General features: G+C 47.7%; 1 protein-coding gene across 1 annotated transcript in view; it reads right to left on the bottom strand.

The window, feature by feature from the left end:
- Window positions 1–25,273, bottom strand: part of LOC144820278 (uncharacterized) — a 988,894-nt gene that overhangs the window by 127,052 nt on the left and 836,569 nt on the right. Inside the window, exon 33 of the mRNA XM_078677866.1 lies at window positions 24,246–24,705. Coding sequence (XP_078533992.1) covers window positions 24,246–24,705 — 460 coding nt within the window. The remainder of the gene's footprint in view (window positions 1–24,245; window positions 24,706–25,273) is intronic.

Below are 25,273 nucleotides of genomic sequence, written 5' to 3'. Positions count from 1 at the left end.
CAGGTTATGGGCAAGCTACTCTCTTTCTAGGTATTCTGGATGAGGTGAGATATCAAATTGAACCTGCAGTAATTGAGTGAATACAGTACTTGAACCTTGGTGTTACTGATGCACCTTCAAAGCTGTTTAATCGTGTTCTTGTGTCCTTCTGTAATTAACCACTTCATGTCAACATCATAGAATCTGTAACATGGTGCCACGATTTGAGGTGCATGTATTTTGGTTTTCTTTTTTTTCATATTTGGTTGCTTTCGGAGTCAAAGGAGACAGAAGAAAGATGAAAGATGAGTCTGTTGAGTATAACATATTCAACAATAAACGTATTGCCAGCTTACACTTGTCATGTACTGCTTGTTGGATACATTCCGTTGGAGGATCTTATTGATGTTCTTCATTTCGGATAAATTAGTAGGGGGCATGGTCTTTAACAATGGATATTTGCCTTCAAAGATTTGTGTTACCTAGGACCTTTTTCTGAGTAGGCCGCTAATGGCCAGTCGGGCACAAACAGATTTTTGGGCCACATTTTTTACGTAAAATTCTAAAATTTCGTATTAACCACTGCAAAAATGAAATGATCCAATGTGACAAAACTGCTGGCTCTTAGATTTGTGACTTGCATAGAGTTAAACATGAGCAAAACCATAGGCACTTCCTTCTGCATTCTTTGGACATTTTGGTCGTTGCGTCCGCTCCTGGCCCTAGGTACATTTTCTAATCAGCATTTGCAATGAAATAGGTTTTGCATTGCCATTGTAAATGTCAATGCCTTATATTTGTTTTACAAACCTGCATGAGGTGCATAAACGCAGTGTGTACTTATAGTCCTTGCTTATGAGAAGCAAGACTGGCAGTAAAAGAGGCGTAGTTACTGCCAGCCTTGCTTCTCATAAGCAACGAGTGTAAGTACAAAGTGCGTGTTTATTCACCACATGCAGGTTTTCAAAACACAAATAAAAGGCATTTCCATTTACAATGCCAATAGCTCAAACTTTCGCAAATGCGAGACCTATTGCATTGCAAATGCTCGTTATAAATGGGGTTGTTGATTTTATAGATAGGGACGGGTGTGATGCCCCCAAAATAGAGGAGAAAAGAGTTACAGCGCTCCTTTTGCAGCTGACAATTTCCACATCCCCCCCAATGCCTCCAACTATTACTAAACAATTTTCTAAGATTTTGCAATAAGCGGGGTTTGGTTTTAAATGAGGCCAAAACCAAATACATGGTTTTTAGCAAGTGAAACGCACAACCTAACAATAAAACTCTGTTTGTAGGAAGCACCCCCTTGGAGCAAGCATACGCTTCTAATTTCCTGGGTATTCACCTCATACCTAGCCTAAATTGGGCACCTCACATTGACAAAGCAAAATTTATGTTAATCCAGCAGACTGCCCATATATCTAAAATACAGAAAAAAATGGTGTCAAGGAAAGTGGCTTTCGCACTGGAGATTTAGAACATCAAAACTCGGGGGGCTCTATATGGGGCAGAACTATGGGGCGTGGAAACACAAACTGTCTTATTGCTGTAGAAAATTGTTTAAGATCTTAAACTTACCCCCTAGCACCCCTTTGACTCCTTTATACCTGGATTTTGCCCAGAGAAAAATAACTCAAATTTGATTGCAAATTACTTCTGTTCTGACATCACCTGTGGTCTGTTGATGATTTAGTCCCATACAGAGCAGCATTGACTAGCTTTTTGCACTATTTCCAGATAAATTTGATGCCCTGGTTCAATTGTTTGAGAGGCTTACTCGGCATTCAGGGCTGGAGTCTTAATGGTTAAGTCAGAAAAGTATATCGTTATTACCAAAGGCAAGGGTCAAATCGATCTACTGGAAAAAAAAGTAATGGAGAAGGAAACTTCTAATCCGGTGGGTTCCATGACCAGGTTTTTAAAATTTTTTATTTTTAAAGATTTTAAACCAACTGCACGTGTGAAGAAACAATTGATGAAATTGTGCATTTTGGCTCGCAAACTATTTGTAAAATTTTGTTATTAGACTCTACTGCTCCATGTACTGCAAAAGAGTTTGGTTGGCAACGTTTCTCTAGATAATCTCGGCCCAGCCTGCAAACCAAGGGCAGAATCTTTAGTCCACTTGCTCTTTTTTTGTCCTCACAATCAAAATCTGAGTGCCAAGTGGATTATTCCTCCATGCAGACTGGTTGGCCACGGCCATTACTTGGAGCTGCTAAGAATTTTGTGTAACGATACTAGCAGGCTAATTGTTTTTTCCCTGGCTAAATTCTGGTATGCACTTTGGATAAAGAATGCTAAATGCATTGTATGAAATTCTCCTATATTTTTATTGTATATATAGTATTCTATGATTCCTATGCCTTTTACAACAGTTTTATGTGGTAAGTACTTTTTAAGATCACTATACAATAAAAATAAAGTTTTTATGACTAACTGAATACAATTCTGTCTGTTAACAAACAAATATATCAAACAATTAAATAAGTTAGTGTGAAAAAGAACGTGCAGCTTGCAATGACTAGTGTTAAAAATGGTGGTATGCTTCCAGAAATATGCCATGAAGCAGTCTCTCAGACAGTCCATAAAACACGAGTATGTTCAGGATTCAGGTTTACATGAGTTTAAAAGCCGTCAGCTGCGTGACTTTTCTAAACTACCGCTAATGGGGGTAGCACAATGATGTCTCGCACTATCGTAACTGTGGGGCCTGTAACTCCAGCCTCAAACCAGAAGGGTCCGTCCACACACCCTCCAGCTGCACGCCGGGAGGAAACCCCTACCCAAGTGCTATGTTCACTATCTGCACAGTACAAACTGTGCAGACAGTGAGACTCCTTCCTAACGCTGTGCATGTATATATCCCCTGTTGGGACATCCTGCCTTTGTCCTCATTCATCTGGGCCTGGTGGCGGAACCAGTGCACGTCGGGTCTACCCCCCACCGTGCCTCACACTCCTGGCAGGGGCAGCTTGTCCTCAGTGCTATATGGGGGGGAACACACAATTTCTGCACAAAACCTTACAACTTGGTACAGCCCCCTCGCTGTATCCAGCGCACTACTATAAGCATTGATACTGCGCACCAACGTCACATGAAGAAAACTCTACCTGCAACACATTTTGTTGCAGAAGTAAATACACGAACAGGAACTGAAGCAAACTAAACACAAGCTATGAAAACAGATTAAGCACGGCGTCCGGAGGAGTGTTTCACCAGTGGAGGGCTGGGGAAACTTCAGGAAGCGCAAGAATGGGAGGCATCGCGCATGGCACCACCATTGGCAACACTCCCCACCACATGTAGCATCCATGCTAATAAATAAACACCACACATTCCTGTTTGGGTAAAATTGCTGCAGGTTTATTACATACACCGTTATATAATATGGTGGGTTATCTTATGGGCGATCCAAGGGCAGGCAACCATCTGGGGCAGGCAAGCAGCACTGGGGCGAACCCCATCCGTGCTGCCCCTTCTGGTGATCCTCTTCCCGGATCACGTGACACATGGTCCCTTCTTACTCACGCCCCTTTAACAGCAGAGCGTAGCATGGCAAACCCCTGATTGTTCAGGCCCACAACCGCCCGAAAGACTAACGGGGCGCCGACACGATTTTCCAGAAACCTCCCATGAGGGTCCTGGGATTTGGCTCTGGCACCCCTATTGTGCCACGCAGAGGTACCCTTCTGTACCCCTTTGCTTCCAGATCTCCCTGTAACTCCGCTACAGCTCTGGAGGTGGCCGTCACCGCCAGAGCCGCCTACCAAACAGCTATGATCTTACCTGCAACCTCTCATCTCTAGCGCCTCTCACAAAACTAAAAGGGAAAAGGTGCCCCAAAGCCTTCTCTACCTGATGCATCAGTGAAGAGACCGAGCTCAGGACTGTCTGGCCAAGGTGCCCTCCAGATCACCGTCCCATTGAACTGCGTAAGGAACTTGCACCACATGGCAAGGTCTTTCTTCAAGCCTTTTGCCAGCCGAACCAGGTGATTCTTCTTGACCTTTCCTGTTGGCCCTAGCTAACCTTCTGGCGAACACCCTCCCAGCCGGGATCACTTTAGCTGCAAAGCTGAGCTTTCCCAAGAGGCATTGGATGGCACCCAGGGGGGCTTTGTCCTTCCCTAGCAATGCCTGAATGTCCCGACATGGCGTCTGTACCTTGTCCGCAGGGAGTATGGACTCTCCCTTAATCATTTCCAGTTCAATGCCTGAAAAGTCAGAACTTGAGCCGGACCCTCAGTCTTACCAGGTGATAAAGGAACTCCTAGGTGCCTGGCCATGTATTGAAAGCACTGTAAGCCTCTGCTACACTCCTGCGTACCTGCGCCCCCAAAGAACAAAGTGGTCCAGGTAGTGGGTTACATCCTCCACGTTAAACGTCCTCGAGGGCACCCACTGCAGGAAAGAGCTAAAAGCCTCAAAGTAGGCACAAGACACTACGCACCCCATGGGCATGCATTTATCAAAGAAGAATTCACCCTGTCACTTGAAACCCAGGAGATGCTGGCTATCCGGGTGGACCGGCAGCAGGCGGAATGCCAACTCAATGTCTGCCTTTGCCAACCATGCTCCCCTGCCCGCCCTCCTGACCATATCCACCGCCATGTCCAGGGAGCAGTAAGAAACCGAACAGGTCCCCTCCTCTAACCAGTAGTTCACTGAGTTGCCTTCTGGGTAGGACAGGTGCTGAATCAACCTAAATGCCCCTGGCTCTTTCTTGGGAACCACCCCAAGCAAGGAGATAAAGTTGTTAAGGGGGGGCTGCTTGAAGTGAGGTGCTGGGTTTTTAGGAACCCGGTGGTGCCAGGGGATAACACCCGAAGACCTCTGAGTTCTCCCTGTTCCGGACCACAGAAACCAGAGTCTTCTAGTTGAAGTCCGAGATCGAGTTTTATTGGGTGCAACCAAGTAACATGTGTCCTAGAAGCACGACACGGGTCGTGTATTCTCAGGAGACTGTTCGTTTTTACAGAACCAGCCTTCTCCTTATATACAGAAATAATAGCTGTAGGCAAGAATTCTTGAGTTTATGATATGGCTATACACATATTTCTACAATAATACAAAGAGCGAAGTCATGTAGGCCAACCCATATTTTAGACGTCCAGTCGTGATAGATTACCCGGCCAGGCCCGGAACTCCCATCAGATATCGATGAAACCCCAATAAAGCAGGGCACCTCCTAGTCATAAAACTGGCCATAAACAAGGAACATGGACGGGTGTGTGTGTGTAGAAAACATGGTCGGCACGTAGTGAATGGTTTGTGGCATGTTATGCATTGATGCTATCTTACTCGGCCACTGGGCGAGGAGCTGCCCAAACAGGTTCGGCTGGAGGCAATGGAGTCAGTTGGGACAGGTCAGGGGGAAGTCAGGGAAGGTGGACGTGTCCTTTTAGATCAAGCTCGACCTTACTCAATTGACTTATATGAGGGCAAGACACAAGATGGATGCTGTTCACAAAATGGAGTCTAAGGGTTCGGAACGGAAACTACGATTTAAGGGTGTTGGTATCCCTCAATCATGACGCAAATGCATAGGGATGATGTCCTAATCATTATCGGTCTGTCGACACCAAATACGTCATGGTACGTTGATATTTTGTGGCACGGGTATTGGACCTCGATACCGGGATAACAGTAGGGTCCAGAATTTCAGAACCACAGACCCTCCTTTTGCCCTCATATTAGGCAATAACTCATGTTAATCTGAGTCCAAATCTGTATAAATGAATTCGTGGAGATGCTGCTGTAGCATCATTCTGTTGCTCAGTTCGTCCCTTGACGCAGGCTTCCTTACACATGGAGTAGCACAGAGGCCACATAGTGCAGGAGCGCACTGTATACACAGGCAGAACATAAACAGAAGCGCTAAAATCATCCCAATGAAGATCAGTGTTTTCCATCCCCAGGCAGTGATCAGTTCCCAGAACCACCCTAGCAGGGACCAATCCCCTTTTTCCACGTGAAGGGAACCAGATATTTCGTGTAGTTTGGAGATGGCCTGGTACACTGTCGGTGCATTATCAGGGATGAAAATGCAGCAACTGGATTGGATCACTCTACATACACCACCACGGTCTGCAAGTATGATATCTAGGGCAACCCGGTTCTGAAGGGTCATAAGTCGATCCGACTGAAGCTCAGCTGTTAAGTTGCCAAGGGCTCCGGCCGTTTCAGTCACGGCGGATTCAACTATCCTCGATAACTGGCGAATGTTCCTGCTGTTCACCATAGGCCCCCAAAATGGCAGAAAACCCTTTGCGAAGTCTGCAAATTCCTGACCCGCAGTGTCGTCTTGACTCACGACACCCCTAGCTGTTCTTGTCCCATGGTAATCTGCCCTGGCCGTGTAGGTGGGTGGCAGCAGAAATGAGATGAAACACGTGCCCGAGAAGTCAGGGGGCAACCATGTATAGGCTTTGTCATGGCAGACGAAATAGGTGCCTTTAGCTGCCAAGAATAGAGGGGAAGTTCGGGAAGCGAATACATACGTTTCAGTGCATACGCTCTTCCCTATTTGAGCTTTAGGATCCCTGCCGATACCTTGCAGGCATAAGTGACCTCGGTGGGGCACTATCCAAACTGGGCGGGATTTCTTTGCTGTCTGGCCCTTACTCAAGGAAACCCCATATTTAGTTACGTTCCAACGACTGTATGGAGCGAGTTCATCTTTAGGAATCGCTTGATATGTGTCAATATCCCTACTCATATTTCTTATCCCTGCCACGAGTGCCTTGTTGCTGGAATCTCTCTCAGTGGAACGGGGCGGGTATGGTTCTAGGGCGAACAGGAACATGGTCTGAAAAGCCCACAGAGAACCATAATAACTGAATGGCAGGATGAAGTACGGGATACCCTTATCAGTTGTGTGTGGCATGAGTCCGCATATCCAACAGTTCGATGTGTCATTATGGACTGGTGTTGGTGTAGGAGTTGGATGAATGAGTTATTTATAAATTCGAGTCTTCTGGCAGACTCGTGTTCAGGTAGAGGGTGAAAGGCGTGTGGAGAGATAGTAGGAGGAGGAGGTGTGGGCCGAGTGTCATTTGCAAAGGGAACTTGAAATATGAACAGAGTATAGCCAATCAAGAACAGCGTTATGCTACACAACATTAAAATACATATTATCAGAAACCTTTTTCTGGCCAGTACTGTGCATAATTGCCTTTTAAAGTTCGTGGATCTAGCAGGTCTCTCTACCCTCGGAAACTCCATCCTCTAGTTGCTGCCCGCGGTGGGAGATTGATTCTGCCAGGGAGTGCGCTCTGTTCAGTCCGGGGTAACTCCCTTGGACCAACCAGAACCGTTGACCTAAACGTCCCCAGCTGCACTCCCCAGACTTCAACCGCGACCCTAGCAGCAGAACCCGATGGCGGTTCGAAAATCAAAAATGAGCAAGTTCCCTGGGCGAGAGAGCTGAAAAATCAAAAATAGTTCTTGGGGGAAAGGAAAATCGCATTAATTTGCTTTTTTTTATTAGTCTCTTTGTCTCGACCTTAGATTGTATCATTGTTTCCCAGGTACGGTGTGGTCTTCAAACAATGTCTCAGGTTCTGTAGTGTCCAACTGTATTGACGGTGGCACAAGTCCTTGTAAAATACGATCACTCTCCTTTGCGGTACCAGTTCCTTTCAGACGTGCATCGCTGAAAGGGACGAAGCGAGGTATGGACTGTCTCGGAGTCGGCAATTCCTTCCTTGACCCACCGGTCGTATGGAAGGGGCAGAGGGACCCGTTTACAGTGGGTCCCGTGGATCCAGTTCTTCTTTCCTTCCACCCGAACGGCTGATCTCGTGGAAAGAAGGACAAGGTATGGTCCGGTCCACCTGGGCTGTCCGTTGTTCGTGCGCTGAAAATTCCGCACCAGCACCCAGGTGCCGGGTTCGATGGAGTGACCTGGATCATCAGAGGCTGGTGGAGAGGAACTGTGAACCTGTTGGTGTAAAACACGCAATTTAGTTGTTAATTCGCACAAATAGTCAAGCAGTACAGGGTGCTCTATTTCGCTGAGTTTCTTTGGCCTTGGCACGCCCCAGACATTGGCTGGGCGGCCAAACACTATTTCATGGGGGCTAAGTCCTAATCTGGAATGGACAGTTGTTCTGGTAGACAGGAGTGCTAGAGGCAAGGCGTCAGGCCATTTAAGACCTGTACTGGCTTGGATCTTGGCTAGTTTGAGTTTTAACGTGCCATTGTAGCACTCCACTAATCCAGCTGATTGGGGGTGATTTGCAGCGTGGAATTTCTGGTGTATGCCTAGACACACACACTCTCCTCATCACTCGTCCCACGAATTCACTCCCATTATCACTCCAGACGATTCTAGGCATACCGAACCTAGGGAAGAATTCCTTGACAAGGGCTTTGGCAGTTGACAAGGCGGTGTTGTCCTTAAGGGGATACGCTTCCACCCACCTGGAGAAAGCGCAAACAACAACGAGCACATATTTCAGATTGTTGTACCTCTCCATGTGGATGAAATCGAGCTGCAAACCCTCGAACGGGTACGTTGGAGGCGCAAAATGACCAGCTGGAGTTGGGGTTCTCCTACCAGGATTGTGCTTCAAACACACCATACAGTTTCTGACCACATTCTCTGCACATTTTGGGATATTACTATTCTGCCATACTGGGGCCAATAGTTTACAGATTCCTTTCGTACTGATGTGCGCAATTCCATGGGCCATTGTCACCACTGCAAGTACATATGCGTTAGGTAATAGCCATCGCTGGTGTTCTGACAATTCGAACCAACAACCATTCGCATCTAATCTACCCTTGCTTTCTCTCCATTCATTCACCTCTTTCTCAGTGGCCTCAGATTGCATAGTTTTCACGCTTTCGATGGTGTCCTCACACATACCCACATCGGTAATCCATCTAGCAGGACCTACAACATACATCCGACTCATTGTGTTCCTTGCAGTCTCTTTCGCAACCTCGTCTGCAAATGCATTCCCACGGCCAACATCATCTTGAATCTTTCGGTGTGCACTGCATTTCACAATTGCAACTTGTAGTGGCAAGGTCAGTGACTCGAGGAGCTCATTAACTAGCTGACCATGTTGTATCTTTGCACCATGCGACGTCAGGAACCCACGTTCGCGCCACAATCTCCCAAAACTGTGAGCCACGCCAAAGGCGTATTGGCTGTCGGTGTACACATTCACTCGCTTTCCTTTCGCCAACACACATGCTCTTGTAAGTGCGATTAGCTCTGCGGCTTGCGCGGAATTGTGGGAAATGCGCGCGGTCTCTATAATGGTGTGTAATGTCGTTACGGCATATGCTGCAGTCGTATCACCATTCGGCAACTTGAAGCATGAACCATCAACCCATAAAGTATCATTGCATTCAGGAAGGGGAGTGTCCTGTAAGTCTACTCTCCCTTTGGTTTCTTCTTCTGTCCTAAAGCAGCAGTCATGTTTTTCAACCTCGTCTGTCTCTGCCGGGATGGGTAGTAGCGTAGCGGGGTTGAGTGTATCACACCTCTTTATGTGAATGTGACTCGCTAACAGTGTTAGCTCGTAACTGGACAGTCGAGCGCTAGTAAGATGTTGTGTCTTCGTCCTGTTTAGCAAAATGTCTACTGCATGCGGGACCATAACAATCAGAGTGTTATTCATGACTAACCCAGCGGACTGCCGAATGCAGACAGCCGCTGCGGCGGTGGCCCTCAGACAACTTGGTAGTGCCTTAGCCACAGGATCTAGAGTTGCTGAAAAATACGCGCATGGGCGCTGTTTGTCCCCAAAGTATTGTGTTAGGACTGATAATGCACAACCTTCCTTCTCATGGACATATAATGTAAAAGGCTTACTGTAGTTGGGGTTTCCCAACACAGGAGCCGAACACAATGCATCACGCAACTCGTGGAAACTTGTCTGACAATCTTCAGACCAGGGCATGGGATTGGGCGTGTCTTTACAGAGTATTGCCAGCAAGGGTTTAGCCAGTAGTGAGAAATTCGGTATCCATTGTCTACATTGTCTAAAATTGCTGACCGTAGGCTTCAAGAATGGCTTAACTCGGCCATCAATGCTTCTGTTCCTCTCACTCGCTTCGATAACTCTCGCGGTGCGGCCGCACATAAGTGGTACACACCGGAGTTGAGGAAACTAAAACTTGAAGTGAGGCAACATGAGAGGACATGGCGTACTAATTACTGGCCTCAAGCAAAAATTGCATACTGTCTAATTCGTAAAGCCTACCAAAAGACACTGCACACTTGCAAAACTGATTATTTCTCTTCTAAAATACTCAATGCGACTAATAAGTCGAAAGAAATATTCAGGATTGTGACTGAGCTGTGCAATGATGAAAGGACTTCTCCCCCAGTTGTCCCTTCACAATGCCTCTGCAATTCCTTGAATGATTATTTTTATGATAAAATAGTTTTGATTAAGGATACTCTATCCAGGCTTCCAGTTTGCATGCCGATAGATGATACCTTTTTTAATCCCCTTACTTTGCATTCCTTCCCTTTAATTACAGACCAAATCCTTCCAGACTTGCTTACCAGAGTTAAATCTGGATCTCCTCAGGATGTCTGTCCTCCTCATATAATGAGGGAGATTGGTCAGGTAATCCCTGATAGCCTGCTTTCTCTGCTCAATAATTCCCTGATGTCAGGGATTGTTCCGGACAGTTTTAAACAGGCTTTGCTGATCCCTTTAAAAAAGAAACCCGGCATTGACTCTTCAGACCTCTCAAATTACAGACCAATATCGTTACTGCCTTACCTATCCAAAATATTGGAGGCCCATGTGACCAATTGTCTATCAAGCTTTGTGGAGGCCTCTGGTTATTTACAATCTAACCAGGCAGGTTTCCGGCCTGGTCATTCCACCGAGGCAGTGATATTGGCCGTTCAGAACACCTTGAGGTCTAATGCTGACAGGGACCTGCACCAGGCCTTGGTGTTATTAGATCTGTCCGCCGCGTTCGACACGGTTGACTATACCATCTTGGCCAACCGTGTCGAACAGGCTGGACTTCGAGATTCGGCTCTGGCCTGGATCAGGTCCTTTATTTCAGAACGTACTCAGTCGGTTCGTCTGGGTTCTTTTACAGCTCCAAAAAATATTTCCTTCTGTGGGGTTCCCCAAGGATCTTCCTTGTCCCCTTTATTATTTAATTTGTATATGCGGCCTCTTTTGTTCTCCTTACAACAGTTTAATGTTGATGTATACAACTACGCAGATGATCTGCAGTTGGTTTTTGTCTTAAACTCAGACAATGCGGCTGAGGATTTTCGAGCAACCATGTCCTTTATTCAAAGTTGGATGTCCTTAAACCACCTTAAGCTAAATCCGGGAAAAACGGAGCTCATTCTACCTGGGAAGAGTGAGATCAGTTGGAACCCTTGTTTTTGGCCATCGGACATGGGCTCGCCTCCTAAAAAATCCCGTACAACAAAAAGTTTGGGAGTGACTCTCAGTGAGGATCTCTCCTTGGAATCTCAAGTTGGAACAGTGGTCTCTACGGGGTTTTTCCAACTGAGGAAGATCAAGAAAATAGCACATCTCCTCACAGGTTTGGCCTTAATTCAAGCAGTCAGTGCTCTCGTCCTTTCTCACATCGATTTTTCAAACGGCCTCTATTTGGGGGCTCCTATCGGCCAGTTGAAAAGATTGCAATACCTGCAAAATCAAGCAGCGAGACTTATTTGTAAAGTCCCGAAGTGGGAATCGATCAGACATGGACTGGAGACCTTGCATTGGCTGCCTGTGGAGCAGAGAGCAATGTTTAAGGTGGGTTGCATTGTGTTTAAGGCTTTGGAGGGCAAGGGTCCCATGTTTCTTAGACAACTGCTGCGTAGATATCAACCTTCGCGCAGCCTGAGATCTGCCCACAAAGACCTACTTGAGGTTCCCCGTTTTAAAAGGAAACGTCAGGGAGGCAGCAGTTTCCAATTTTTAGCTGCCTCATTGTGGAATTCACTCCCCCTGACTTTGCGACATAGCAGGGACCTCCTTACTTTTAGGAAGACATTCAAAACTTTTCTTTTTTCTCAGGTTTATTGTAAGTAGCGATTTGCGTCTTTTATGTACTGTTGTGTTTGACTCTCTCCAGCGCCAAGAAGCCTTCGGGCGTATGTGCGCTTAACAAATAAAAAATAACATAACATAACATAACATACAGTACGATGTAATGCCCAAGAAGGCCCGAACCTCTCTGTGTCCTCGGGGCACTCAGTTCTGTAATTGCCTGTATTCTTTCTGGTGTCAGTCTCCTTCCCTCCTTCGATAAGATGTGACCTAGGTAGGTCACTTCTTGTCGACAAAATTGCAGTTTTGAAAGAGAGACTTGTGCTGCTTCATGTCACATAAGTGACTCAATAACGACAATGTAGCGCTCTTGCAAGTTTCTTCAGTGTCTGCAGCGATCAGCAGATCGTCGACATACTGAATCAGAGTTGAACCATCAGGTAGAACAATCGTGTCTAGTTGTGTTTTCAGGGCCAGACTGAATATTGATGGGCTTTCGCAGTAGCCTTGAGGAGCGCGCTTGAAGCGGAAGCTTCGTCCTCCTAAATTGAAGCCAAAAATATCTCTACTCTCCTCAGCAATCGGGATGCTGAAGAAAGCGTTCAGGTCAATCACCGAAAACCAAGTGGCAGAAGCGGGAACCATTGTCAATAAGGCAGTAATGTCGGGGACAACTGGAAACTGTGGGATAACCACCTTATTCACTTCTCTAAGGTCAATCACAAACCTGTACACAGGGGGCTGGGAAGGATCTGTACGCTTTAAGACGGGCAAAACAGGACTGTTACAAACGTTGCCTGTTGTTTCTTCGATGACATCTTTCTCGATCAGATCATAAATAATCGTCAACAACGCCTTTTCGCATTCGCTAGATATTTTGTATTGGGGAATACGTGGCAACCTAACGTTGGCTTTCAATGTTATGACATACGGTGCTATCTCCAAACGGCCTACATCATTGGAACCATTAGCCCATAGTATATCCGGAAGAGATGACAATTCAGTTGGAATATTTTCCTTTGACAAATACATTGGAGAAATGACTCTTACCCAACGTAAGTTGTACTCCCAAGGGAGAACAGTACAAAGTCGCATATAACCTCTTTAGTAAATCCAAACCTAACAAATTTTCACCGCAAGTTGTAAGAATGAGGGGTGCTTCTAACTCGCATGGGCCAACAGAAATGGACATGGGACTAGAGATCGGGTTTCTAACAGGGGCGCCAGAGAAACCTACTGAAACATTCATTTCGCCAGACAAAGGTGCGCCAGGAAGTTTCGAGTGCATAATAGAACTTTTTGTAGCACCAGTATCCAGCAGAAATGGCTCTGACACTCCTGAGGTAATCACCTCGACATAAGGTCCATTCTGATCTACTGGAACTGAAACGCCTCCCTCTCTTTGTCCGTGGCTGTCCTAGCAATTATTACCCTCAGTCTCGTGTTCGGTGTAATAGTCGTCAGCATAGTACTGAGCTGACCTAGACGATGCATTATTCTGTTGGTCAAAGCTGTTCATGGAATTCTGAGGCGGAAAAGAAGTTGTATTCTGGGGGAAATTTCCACGGCCCCTACCCCTAGGAGCATGTTGAACACCTCTACCCCTTATACCTGAAACACCGTTTAAACGTCGCGCAAGAGCCGGACAATTACCTTTAAAGTGACCCTCTTCCTTGCAATATGCACACTGATTCGGGCCATACGGAAGACGCTGATGGGAAAACTCGTTTCCTTGCGCGTTTCTCGAATACTGCTGTGGTTGTTGATAATTGGGTTGACTAGCCGTGCGAGGCGGATAGGCCTGCTGGAGAAGAACTTTAGTTTTTAAGTCTTTCGTCTTTTTGTCTACCTTATCTAGCTCGTCTTTGTGCCTATTTTCATAGTACTGGGCTGTAGCTAAAATCTGCGCTGACGTAGAGACAGCCCAAGCACTTTCTGAATCTTTCAGTTTATTACACAGTTCAGGAAGCATATTATGTACAAATTGGTCTACAATCTTTGACCACCCTCGGTAGCCATATCCTGACCACTATGATCGGTGAAAGTCTCCTCGAATCTCGTGAAAAAGTCCGACACATTCTCATCTTTCTTCTGCTTGCATGCAGACAGCTTGTCCCAATTTACGCGCAATTCAGGCATTAATGTTTTCATGTACGCTATAATCCTACCGGGAAGTTCGGCTATTAACGGCTCAGGTTTAGAACCACCGACTTGTTTAGCATCTGTAGCGGTAATATTAGCCCATGAGTCACCTAGTTCTTGATCATGATCTGTATGACGAATTTTACTCCATAAAGAATGCGGAACAACATTCCCGAACAACATGTCTACGTCCGCTAAATTCATTATACATGAGCTGGCAGTCTGCGATAACTCCTTATAATACCCAGTCGGATTTTTACGGGGATCAGGTAGTGTCTGCTTGAGTGCTAAAACTTCGGATCTTTTCCAGGGGACATGTACCCATACACGCTGAAAATGTGGCAGAATTGGTGGATTTACATTCGCATCACCTTCCCTCCAAACTGGAGGAACCTCTCTCATGGGGTACTGTCTCGCTTTTTTCCTACCTGATACGTCGTCTTCGTACAATGATCTAGAGACGTTTCCCTTATTCCTATAAGAAAACAATAAATCTATCGCTTTCTCAACATCGGCACCTATAATCATACCCTCATGGAACTTAAAACGCATACGCCATAATTCGTTCATTTTGCGTTTGGGATCATTTGTCTCCAAATATTCACACAGATATACACACATCTCTTCGAATACGTATCTCTGAGTGGGTGCATCCCATTGACGGAAAACTTCCATAACAGACTGAACATCATATCTAACAGTGCCCGTAATCCATTTGCGTGCTAGCTCATTCAGCACTTCTCTTTCCTCGTAATCAGGCAGCTGACTACGTAACTGTCTACGTTCTGTTTTAGGGGTCGTTCTAGGCGATCCAAAGAAAGGTGAAAACAGATCAGTGACCGTACTTGCCACTCTCTGTCTAATAGAAGGAGAAGCTTGCGGAGGGGCAGATGCGTCAGAAAAGACATGCTGATGCAAAGAAGAAGTCGAAGCAATAGCAGAGGAAGTTGAAGCAGTGGCAGACGTAGTATCATAGGGAACAGTTGGAGCTGTAGGCAAAGTGGTAGAAGTAGATGGAGTATGTAGCAAAGGCGGCGGCCCTTGAGAAGGCTGCGCCGGAGAAGTAGAAACCAGCTGAAGAGGAGCTGGCGTTTGTGCAAGAGCTGGGTTTCGTGCGCCGGGGCGCGGTATAATAAAATGCTTTGGGGGTGCTGTAGCATCTAACGCATACGGTGGCGGTGAGCTTAATAAGTGGGACATTAATGGATCTTTCTCGGATGTTCCTTTTGAACCTTGTCCCTTATCTGGTAACATTGGGTAGCATTTATCCACTGCTAGTTTCTTGCTCCTAAGCACTTGTTCACTTTCCTGCTCTTCCTCGTTATCCCTGTATGCAACGGCAGCTTGCACCATCGACATCCCTCTTTTATTCCTTTGTGCTAATTTTATTTCTTTCCGTTTGGCTTCTTTGCGCCATAAGCGAAAAGAGTCAAACATCGCCGGCCGGGCTTTTTTCTTGAACAATTTGACCTCGAGGTTATCTAAAATTTCTGAGTCAAAACTACCATATTGGGGCCATTTTAGAACACCATCCTTGCGGGTGTATTTTATCCACACTTCATTATATGTGATAGGACCTACGCCATGTTTTACGTATAACTCATATGTTGGAGTTCCAATCGGAGGAACCGGACAGGAATCCTCTAATCGGGAGTCCTTACTACAACCAAGACAAAACAAGTTTCCAAGTCTGCTAAAACCAGGCATCTTTGCTCACTAGTCTAGCTTCAAACTTCAAAGGGTTTATCTATTACGATATTTCTCGTGAATACACGAGTCCTTTGGCTTTGGGGCTTGCAAGTACCAAATCAAAAGCGTATCTCAAGGATACCAAAAACTAAGGATCAAACTAAGGTCTGGGAGACGCTCCACTTATACTTAACTGAAGTATTTGAAGATCGATGACGTCACTAAAAGACTCGTCTATCGTTTCGCTCTACCAAGGATCACTGGGTCCAAAACAGGGCGATAGTCAGGGCAGCAGTCCTTCGCAGCCGTAGGGACGCGGGGAACCTCGCAGCAAAGACCTTCGGAACCACGTCGACATACAGGGGTCGCTGAAGTGGCTGGCCGTCCTCTGGAATTTTCACACGAAGCTCCTCACGAACATCTGGCTTGGACCGTCGCCGCTTGGACCGTCGCCGCTTGATACCGCCCCACGTTGGGCGCCAACTGAGGTGCCGGGTTTTTAGGACCCCGGTGGTGCCAGGGGATAACACCCGAAGACCTCTGAGTTCTCCCTGTTCCGGACCACAGAAACCAGAGTCTTCTAGTTGAAGTCAGAGATCGAGTTTTATTGGGTGCAACCAAGTAACATGTGTCCTAGAAGCACGACACGGGTCGTGTACTCTCAGGAGACTGTTCATTTTTACAGAACCAGCCTTCTCCTATACAGAAATAATAGCCGTAGGCAAGAATTCTTGAGTTTATGATATGGCTATACACATATTTCTACAATAATACAAAGAGCGAAGTCATGTAGGCCAACCCATATTTTAGACGTCCAGTTCGTGAAAGATTACCCGGCCAGGCCCGGAACTCCCATCAGATATCGATGAAACCCCAATAAAGCAGGGCACCTCCTAGTCATACAACTGGCCATAAACAAGGAACATGGACAGGTGTGTGTGTGTGTAGAAAACATGGTCGCAACGTAGTGAATGGTTTGTGGCATGTTATGCATTGATGCTATCTTACTCGGCCACTGGGCGAGGAGCAGCCCAAACAGGTTCGGCTGGAGGCAATGGAGTCAGTTGGGACAGGTCAGGGGGAAGTCAGGGAAGGTGAACGTGTCCTTTTAGATCAAGCTCGACCTTACTCAATTGACTTATATGAGGGCAAGACACAAGATGGATGCTGTTCGCAAAATGGAGTCTAAGGGTTCGGAACGGAAACTACGATTTAAGGGTGTTGGCATCCCTCAATCATGACGCAAATGCATAGGGATGATGTCCTAATCATGATCGGTCTGTCGACACCAAATTCGTCATGGTACGTTGATATTTTGTGGCACGGGTATTGGACCTCGATACCGGGATAACAGTAGGGTCCAGAATTTCAGAACCACAGAAGGGGCCAGTCCCCCTCCTTAGGGCCGCTTTCTTTTGAATCTTCCCCAAAACCACTTCGGGTAGCTCCCTGGCCTATTTAAGGTTCTCAGCGCCCCTGCACACTAGGGGGCCCGGTAAGGTATTTTGAATCCTTCCACGAACCCCTCAGCTAGGAGCAGTCTGTCCTTGGGGTTCGGACACTTGCGGATCAGGGGGAAGAGGTCGGAGATGATAATGGGGGACGGACTTTTACATGGGCATCGTGGAAGTCCCACCCCGGGAGGGTAAGCCGGGGATGTCACTGCTGGGTGGAAGTGGGGGTGACTGGGGGGAGGGGCTTGGAGGGCTGAACAGTACAACTGGTCTATTTATCTTGCCATCCAGGCAGCGGTGAGGGACCCTCTCACTTGTTACAGGAGGTGTCTGGATATGTGGACCCACACTTGCTACAGGTATGGGAGAACCTGCAGGTTTTGCCCCAGGAGCAGGACCCTGCGTTGTACAACTTGCGGTTCCCATTGTAAACTGTCCTTGCTCCCTGCTTCTGACCACCCCCTTGACCTCCCCAAAAGGACTTGTTGAACTGACCCATGCTCTCCTGCTTCTGACCCTTGGGCTTGTCCCCCACTCATTGTTGTTTGTGCTCATCTTGTCCTTCCCTTCAGCCGTGTGCTTCCCCGTATGCGGGACCCAGAAACTCACCTCCATTTGATCCCACTGACGTTTGGGACACATGGCCATCTTTTTACGGAATTCACAATCATAGCGGTACCATCCCATCCCCCCATTTGTCTCCACCTCATTGGTTATAGTGCTTGCATACTGACACAACCAAGGCCCCTGTTCCAGGTATTTTTCCATTACTACTGCGGCCAGGATGGCGAAAGCTTGTCCCCATGTTGCAATATTTTTCTCCAGCCAGGCTTGGAACCGCACCTTCTTGTCCTCTTCCTTACCCTCCCATCTTTCGGGTGTCAATCCCCTCAGCCCCTTGCATGAGCAGGGTAAATATGTCGATAAACTCTTGCTTACAAATGCCCTCCTTGGTTGCTAAAGGCACCTCCCACGCCAAGGAGCACGATCCCGAAACCATTGGTGCTATTGTGATGAGTGGCTTGGACGCCCTGGCTGTTTTGGGCAATTCTGCAGAACGAGTGAGTGCTGACTGAGGTGCGATGGGAGGGATCACCACCAGGGGCAGAACCAGGGGGGGGGGGGGGAAATCACACTTACTGGAGATGGAGTAGCCACCACCGCCCGCTGCTGCCCCTCCATCTCTGGGGGGGGGGGCTGCCAATTGACACCGCCGCACTGGGTTAGAGCTGCCATTCCCCCTCACCCAGGATCTTCTTAGGCCCCTGGTTCCCTGTGGTGGCGGCTCCCTCGGGAGCTCCCTGCCTGCTTGCAGTGCTGACGTACCCTCCCCAGACGGGACCCCAAGGGCACCCCAACAGGAGCTGCAGCAGCCCTTCCATTCCACTGTTACCACTGGTGCCCTTGGCAAGCGTGCTGGCCCCAGCGAAGAGCGAAGACTGATCTGCCATGAAGCTCCTCAAAGTGTCTGTGAGCTTACCAAAGTCCTCTGTTGTGGCGTAGCTAGCCGGTGGTGTGCTGCTGGCCTGGGGCGTTACTGGTCCTGGTGTGGGGGGCAGGTGGACGGGCAAATTAGTGGCAGCAATGCAGGGGGCGGACATGGCCCGACTCTTGGTTGGCAGCGGGTCTGCCGGGAAGGCCTCGACTGTGGGCCTGCGTGTCCTCTTGGACCTAGTGGGGCATGCCTCCTCACTGTGCTCCTGCTCTGTGGTCGGGACTGCACTGGTGAAACCGGAGTACACCGGATTATTGGCCTTCAAGACTTCGGTGGCCCAAGCCAATCCCTTGGTCTTGCCCAGCTTGCAGCCTTCATTGAGATGGCTATCTCGGGAGGTGTCTGGCTGAGTTTCTTCCACTAGAGACATCTGCGAGTATAGAGGAGGGGCTCCCTGGCTATCCATGCTGCTACCTGCGTCTGATGACTTAATCTGTAAGAAAAATACAACTTCAAGCTACTCCGACCTCGCAAGTGAGCCAGGCACGACCCTCCTCTTTCCAAGTCTCCGCCGCATCGTCCCACCCCTAGCCCTGTACTTTCTTCACTGCCCGTGGGCCTTAGAGTTTAAGCTGATGACGCTCAGAGGGTCCTTCGATTAACTCTGCGTGAGGAAATGAAGATGGTGGTTAAGTACCCTCTCCCCATACCTCCCCTTGCTCTGTGCACTCAGCCCCTGTGCCCCACTAGGCTCTGGAGAGACTATAAGCACTACCCCTGCCAGATCTTCTGTAACCCTACGGCAAGGGAGAGGACTGCTCACTCTCCCTGCCTGCTAGGCTTTGCTTACGCAGCGGCATGCGCCTCCGGGGTTCACCCGGGCCGTGCACCAGTACCTGCTGCGGGTTCGTGGGTGCAGTTCGAACACTCCGACGTTAGCGTGGGGATCTATTACTTGACCAGAAGTGCAAAATTAGATATAATCTGAAATGGAGAAACAGAGCGTTACTTGCATGCCAGGCGTCCCCTGGCGCCTTTCTCCACCTTGCTAGTGCCACACTTCGTGTGCACTGGCGTGCACGACCACTGCGCTATCATCACAGCAGGCAATCGCATTAAATACCCCACATGAACATTTCCCACCATGTGCTACTTTTAGCCAGGGTCTGCAGGATCAGGGGCCCCTGTCCAGTGGGACCCAGTGCCACCAGACGTCCAAGACCTACCCCCTGATAAATCGTTCCTTGTTGGGCCTCCACCAACGATGTGTACCTCTGCAGTGCGCCTGCACTTGATGAACGCTCCCTGCAGCCGGGCCATTTTCACACTATCGCCACCTGCAAGATCGCGTCAAATCAAAACCATTTTCACTCCCGTGAAAGCCTTGTCTGAACCTTTGCCACCCCGTGATGCTTTCCAAGGTTAGGCGGCACTGGGACCATAGTCCTGTGTAAGCCTTTGTCGCCAGGGACCCACGACTTACCAATGAACCCTCTTTCCTTGGTGCCCTCCCACAAACGCTGTATACCTATCTAGAGCGTAAACTCACCGCCAAGCCCATTGCATCCTGATCCCCTGCAATTACTGTCGGGGCACCCGGCCGGCAGCGATGTTCTACCAGGCGCGCTGGGCGGAGGGAGTAGCGGCAGCGTAGGATGTGGAGAACCTCAGCACAATGCGGGCCAGCACTTAAACCGTTTACATGCCTATCAAACTTTTGGCGGCTGTCCCAAACAATGCATATTTTGCCCGGGCGGATACTGCATGGATGGTTGCGCGCTGAATTTTGAATGCGCCCACCCTCCTTAGAACAGCTGCACGCACTGCCCTAAAGGCAGATCCGTGAGTACTCCCGGGCCTGGGCGCGTGCGGCATCATGACCACGGTGCTAGCGCCAGTAGCAGTGTACGGCGCTGGGGAGCTCTGGATGAAACGGAGGACCCTGCTCGCGAAAGAGCGGCCATCAGCCTCACACCCCACAACACAGTAAACGCCCTAAGGAGCAGCGTGCTCTGCCAACCGAAATATGCAGGGGGGCAGATAGGGATGAGCGCCGCAAACAATGGAGGGGCGCAGGAACCGAACCAATATGGGGCTCCACAGTCAGGGACAGAGACCGGCCACAGGTGCTAGCCATGACCCGTGTGTGCCAGGACCGCTGATGCACAGGAGGGAGAAGCAGCACGAACCCTAGCACGTGGAACAAGGGAAACACTTGTGCTGAAGCGAAGACTCGCTGCATGCAGTGGCGACCAGGTCAGGCCGAGACTACACGACCCGGGGCCCGCGGGCCACCCTGCTGTGCTTCATGAACGTTCCCAAAGGGGAGGGGGCCACCCAACGATGTGCTCTTGCCCCCCCCTCACCAGGTCAGGCCTGGGGGATTAGCCAACTTTCTCCTGCATCGTGCCACTCCCACTGCTCACTGTTCGGCTCAAACCTACGATCCATCGTAAGGGGCACGGCGCGGGCCCCCGCTGGCGCCATGTGATGAAAACACGGAGCCTGCCACTTCTAAGAGCTCCTAACCACCCCAGAGCTCGGAGGGTTGTTTAGAAGCCCATGGCATTGGAGGAGCATGCCTGAACCAGTCACCCCCATCTTACCCCAACCCCCAAACTGCGGCCAGCTACGACCTCTCGGGCCTCAGCTAGGGCCCAGTCAAGCAGGGCCGGCTTTAGGCATGTGCAAGCTGTGCACCTGCACAGGGCCACCAAACCCCAGGGGCCACCATGCCAATATATATCCTTAATATATTAATCCTCTGGGGATGGATACATATTTGCGTGGTGGCCCCTGGCAGGGATTTGGCGGCCTCCGGCTCTGTTCCACTTCTAAGCACCCTGAACCCCTCCCCTCTTTACTGGCCTGCGCGTTCCGCCCCGCCCGGACCCCCTCTTCCGGGCCCCCTACCTACGCTTCTTGCCCAGGGCCACCATGAGCCTAGAGCCGGCCCTGAGTCAAGATATCCACGGAGCCCTCGAACTCCGCAAGCTCGGACCGCAGCGGGCAGTGCCTTACTGGTGATGGTGGGGCGACTCACCTCAGCGCCACGACGGCTAACCCTGGACCAGCATGATAAACAATCCCACACGAAAGACGACCCTCCACACTGAAAGACCACTACGATGGAACAACCCTAGACGGCGTGTCCAACGCACGAAAGAGGATGTCCCGGTGGTGGGGGAGGCTTATACACCCTTCCCCCTGTCCTCGCGCACATTAAGTGATGCTCGCATTGCACGCTGCCACAAGACTGGGGGACTCCTCCCCGCGTCCCTGCCCCTAAGGGGGTGTGGGGTGCCCCAATGGCACTAGAGGGCTGCCCTCTTTAGTGGCCCCCTGCGGGGGCCTCAGACAGCCACAGAGAGTGCAAATCAGCGATTCTGAAATGGAGACTAACAGGAGGAAGCAGCTTTATTAGAACTTTAAACAGGCAGCAGCAAAAGAGGTTAATGCAGGACTCCGAAAGCACACTACACGCTATCTTCTAAAAACAAGTGATATGCTGCTTGCACGCTAAATGTAAACTAAGCATGCCTGCAATAAGAGAAACTCAAAGAAAATAGTGCTTACAGACTAAATAAGATGTATGGTGGAACAACCAAAATAAAGGGGCCAGTCGCCATGGGCGATTACTAAAGACAAGGAGAGACTAAACCCGATTTACGATTCAGAAGCACGTATTTACGAAGGACAATGACTAGGGTGACCAGAATTTTAAAGCAAAAAAACAGGACATTTCACAAAAATAGAAGGAATATAATTTTACGTCAACCGAGTGCACAGAATGACAGCGCTCCTCAGTAAAGAATTATAAAACAGGAAGTAAGAACACACATAAGATGCAATTTTTAAACCAAGTAGCTTGCCTGTTAATTAAATTGCTTTCGTGGAACAACTGCTAACTATTCCTGCTTTGGAAAACAAAAAAAACACCCACCCCGTTATAGTCGATCCTCTCCAAAAACCAGGATATGAGCGAAATTTCTCGAAACCTGCCCGGACAGCTGGTGAAAAACGGGGGCAGTCCTGGAAAATTCGGGATGACTGGTCACCCTAACAATGACTCAAGCCAATGACCAATATTGACGGAGAGGGAGCGGGGCTTCTCTTCCACACTCTACTACAGCAGATCGCAGGAGCAGCCTGTGCGCCCAGGCTCAGGCTCGACCTGAAAATTCCTGTTGTACCCATGTTTGACGAGGACTGTAATTTCAGGGACAGAACTTTATATTTTCTTTTAACAATTCAACACTACTGAAAGGGACACCAGATGATGAAAACTCAACTTCCAATAAAAAGTAACCTCATAAAATCCATTCAGGATTCAAGTTTGGGCGTGTTAAATAACTTGGACAATGAACTTTAACCCCTCCGCTGTGCCGAACGTTCCGCGCTGGAACGGAACGTTCTATTGCGCGGGCAGGGCCGGAACATTCAGCGGACGTGCGCAGCACTACCGAGGTTGTGCACGGACGTCCGCTGAATGTGCCCCGCATGTAAGGGGTTAATGTTGAAAGGGCCATTTATAAAAATTAGTAACTAAACCCCATTGTGTTTAAGATTGAAAGAAATGTTGGAATAAGTTGTATAGATGAGTAAACTACAATTTTAAAACTTGTTATTAACCATAAATGACTAACCAATTTCATTTTTAACTCCTGGGAAATTTTACAACCAAAAATGTCCCTTCGATCATTTATAGACAAGCACAGTTTTATTTAATCGCCGCATAATAAAGTAGGGCATTATTCCCTAAAAGTTGTGATACTTATTATGAACAAATCAGTCCGATCTTAAATATTACCTAGTTAATTGTAGCTGTATTGCCTCAACTTTTCCAAAGTAAAGTAAAACCAGTATTTTGAAGTTGTGTTTTTTCTATTATGAAAAACATGAAAATAAACGTCTTTAAAGCTGTGAACAACTTTTCAACCATACTATTACTAAAAAGGCAGCCGGTCTTCGCTGCAGCAGAGAAAAAATACCTTTATCTTCATGAAACGGACAAGTTATCAAAGGAGTATTTCCATGTTCTTCCTGTCCTCAACCAGTTGTTCGAACACTTCCTGCTTGGTACATGCAATGCGTTAGGTGAGTGACAATACGTAGGTACTGTGAATGTTTGACTGTTATATCATTTCACAACCATGAAAGACTTAGCGAAGACTCTTACTGTTTACATTTGAAAAGAAAAGTAAAACATTTTTAGTGTATATTAATGTCTTCCCTTGATGCCTGAACTGCAAGAATTCGGAAATAGCAATTACATTTTTAAAAGGAAATAAAACAAGCGAAGAGACAAATCAATATCCTACTTTACCAATATTATGAATTTTATTCAGTGTGGATGTGTCACCAACCTCCCTCAGGCTACAGTTTAGGAGGTAGGTGCACCCTAAAAACCAATATTTTTCCACTTCAAGCAAAATGAAATGCGGTGGTGTTGAACGCTCCTGAAACTAGAATGAATTTGTATTCTTTATATCATGTGACAATTATACGTTATTTCATATCGCATGCACTCAGATTCACTGACCTCTTCAACGCTTTTCTTCTTTTGACAAAGGCAAACAGAATGGCTGTTGCCACAATGGATAGCAAGACTGCAAAGGTCACACCAGTAGCTTTGCCAGCTAAAGACGCCAGTGCTTGCTCCTCACAAAAAGTCCCATGGTAATTTGCCTCACACTTGCATTTCACTTTCCCATCCTCAACACCACAGGTTCCTCTCTCATTACAGGTTTCGGATGTGCAGGTCACTGACTCCATGTTCCTTCCAAAGTCCGCATCAAGGGGAGTCTCGTTATTTTGGTCGTATTTTTCAGTAGTGGTTTCCTGGCCTGGAGTAGTGGCAAGCACGGCTGGGGACATTCTAAACAGGTCACGTGCATCCTCGGTAGGCAATTGTCGAGATAAGGTTGTCAGTCTTTTGGGAGGTGAGATTTTTGTTTGTGTTGGCGTTTTGGGGATTGGCTTTACTTTTTCTATCAAATCACCTGCAAAAAGAAAAAAAAATCTTTAAAAAAGGCATGTGCACATCATGGTTAAGAAGGTAAAGCAGTACAGATGAGGAAACAAGACATTGAGTTATGCTTTGCAGCTTAGAGTTTGCCGATTTAAATGTATATGCATCATTTCGTTTTCACCTAATCAAGTGGAGGAGTCTTATATAAGTCACTAAATTGAACTTTGTAATAAAAAGAAGAATTCGTATGAAAGGGAGAAAAAATACCTTTCTTCCCGAACAAATGGGAAAATTCCCAGTATCTTTAGGTTCCAACCCACTTGCGCTATATTTTGATTAATGACTATTTCCATTATATTTCTAAACACTGGATAATAACACACAAACAAAAACAGAAACCTGGTATTGACAAAAAATCCTGGTATGGTAGGGATTGTAGGGCAGCTAAAAAAGCTCTGCTGTTTGCACTCAAGGGGAATAAGGATTGCATTAGGGAAGAAAGGGCTGATTTTAGAAGAATAACCAAACAAGCTAAACTAGACTGGGAGGAAGACAGATGGCAGGCCATTAAGACTGCTTTAGATTCTAAGGATAGCAGA

Source organism: Lissotriton helveticus, chromosome 2_1 (genome assembly GCF_964261635.1).
Source record: "Lissotriton helveticus chromosome 2_1, aLisHel1.1, whole genome shotgun sequence".
NCBI lineage: Eukaryota > Metazoa > Chordata > Amphibia > Caudata > Salamandridae > Lissotriton > Lissotriton helveticus.
This window is presented reverse-complemented; position numbering and strand designations above follow the sequence as displayed.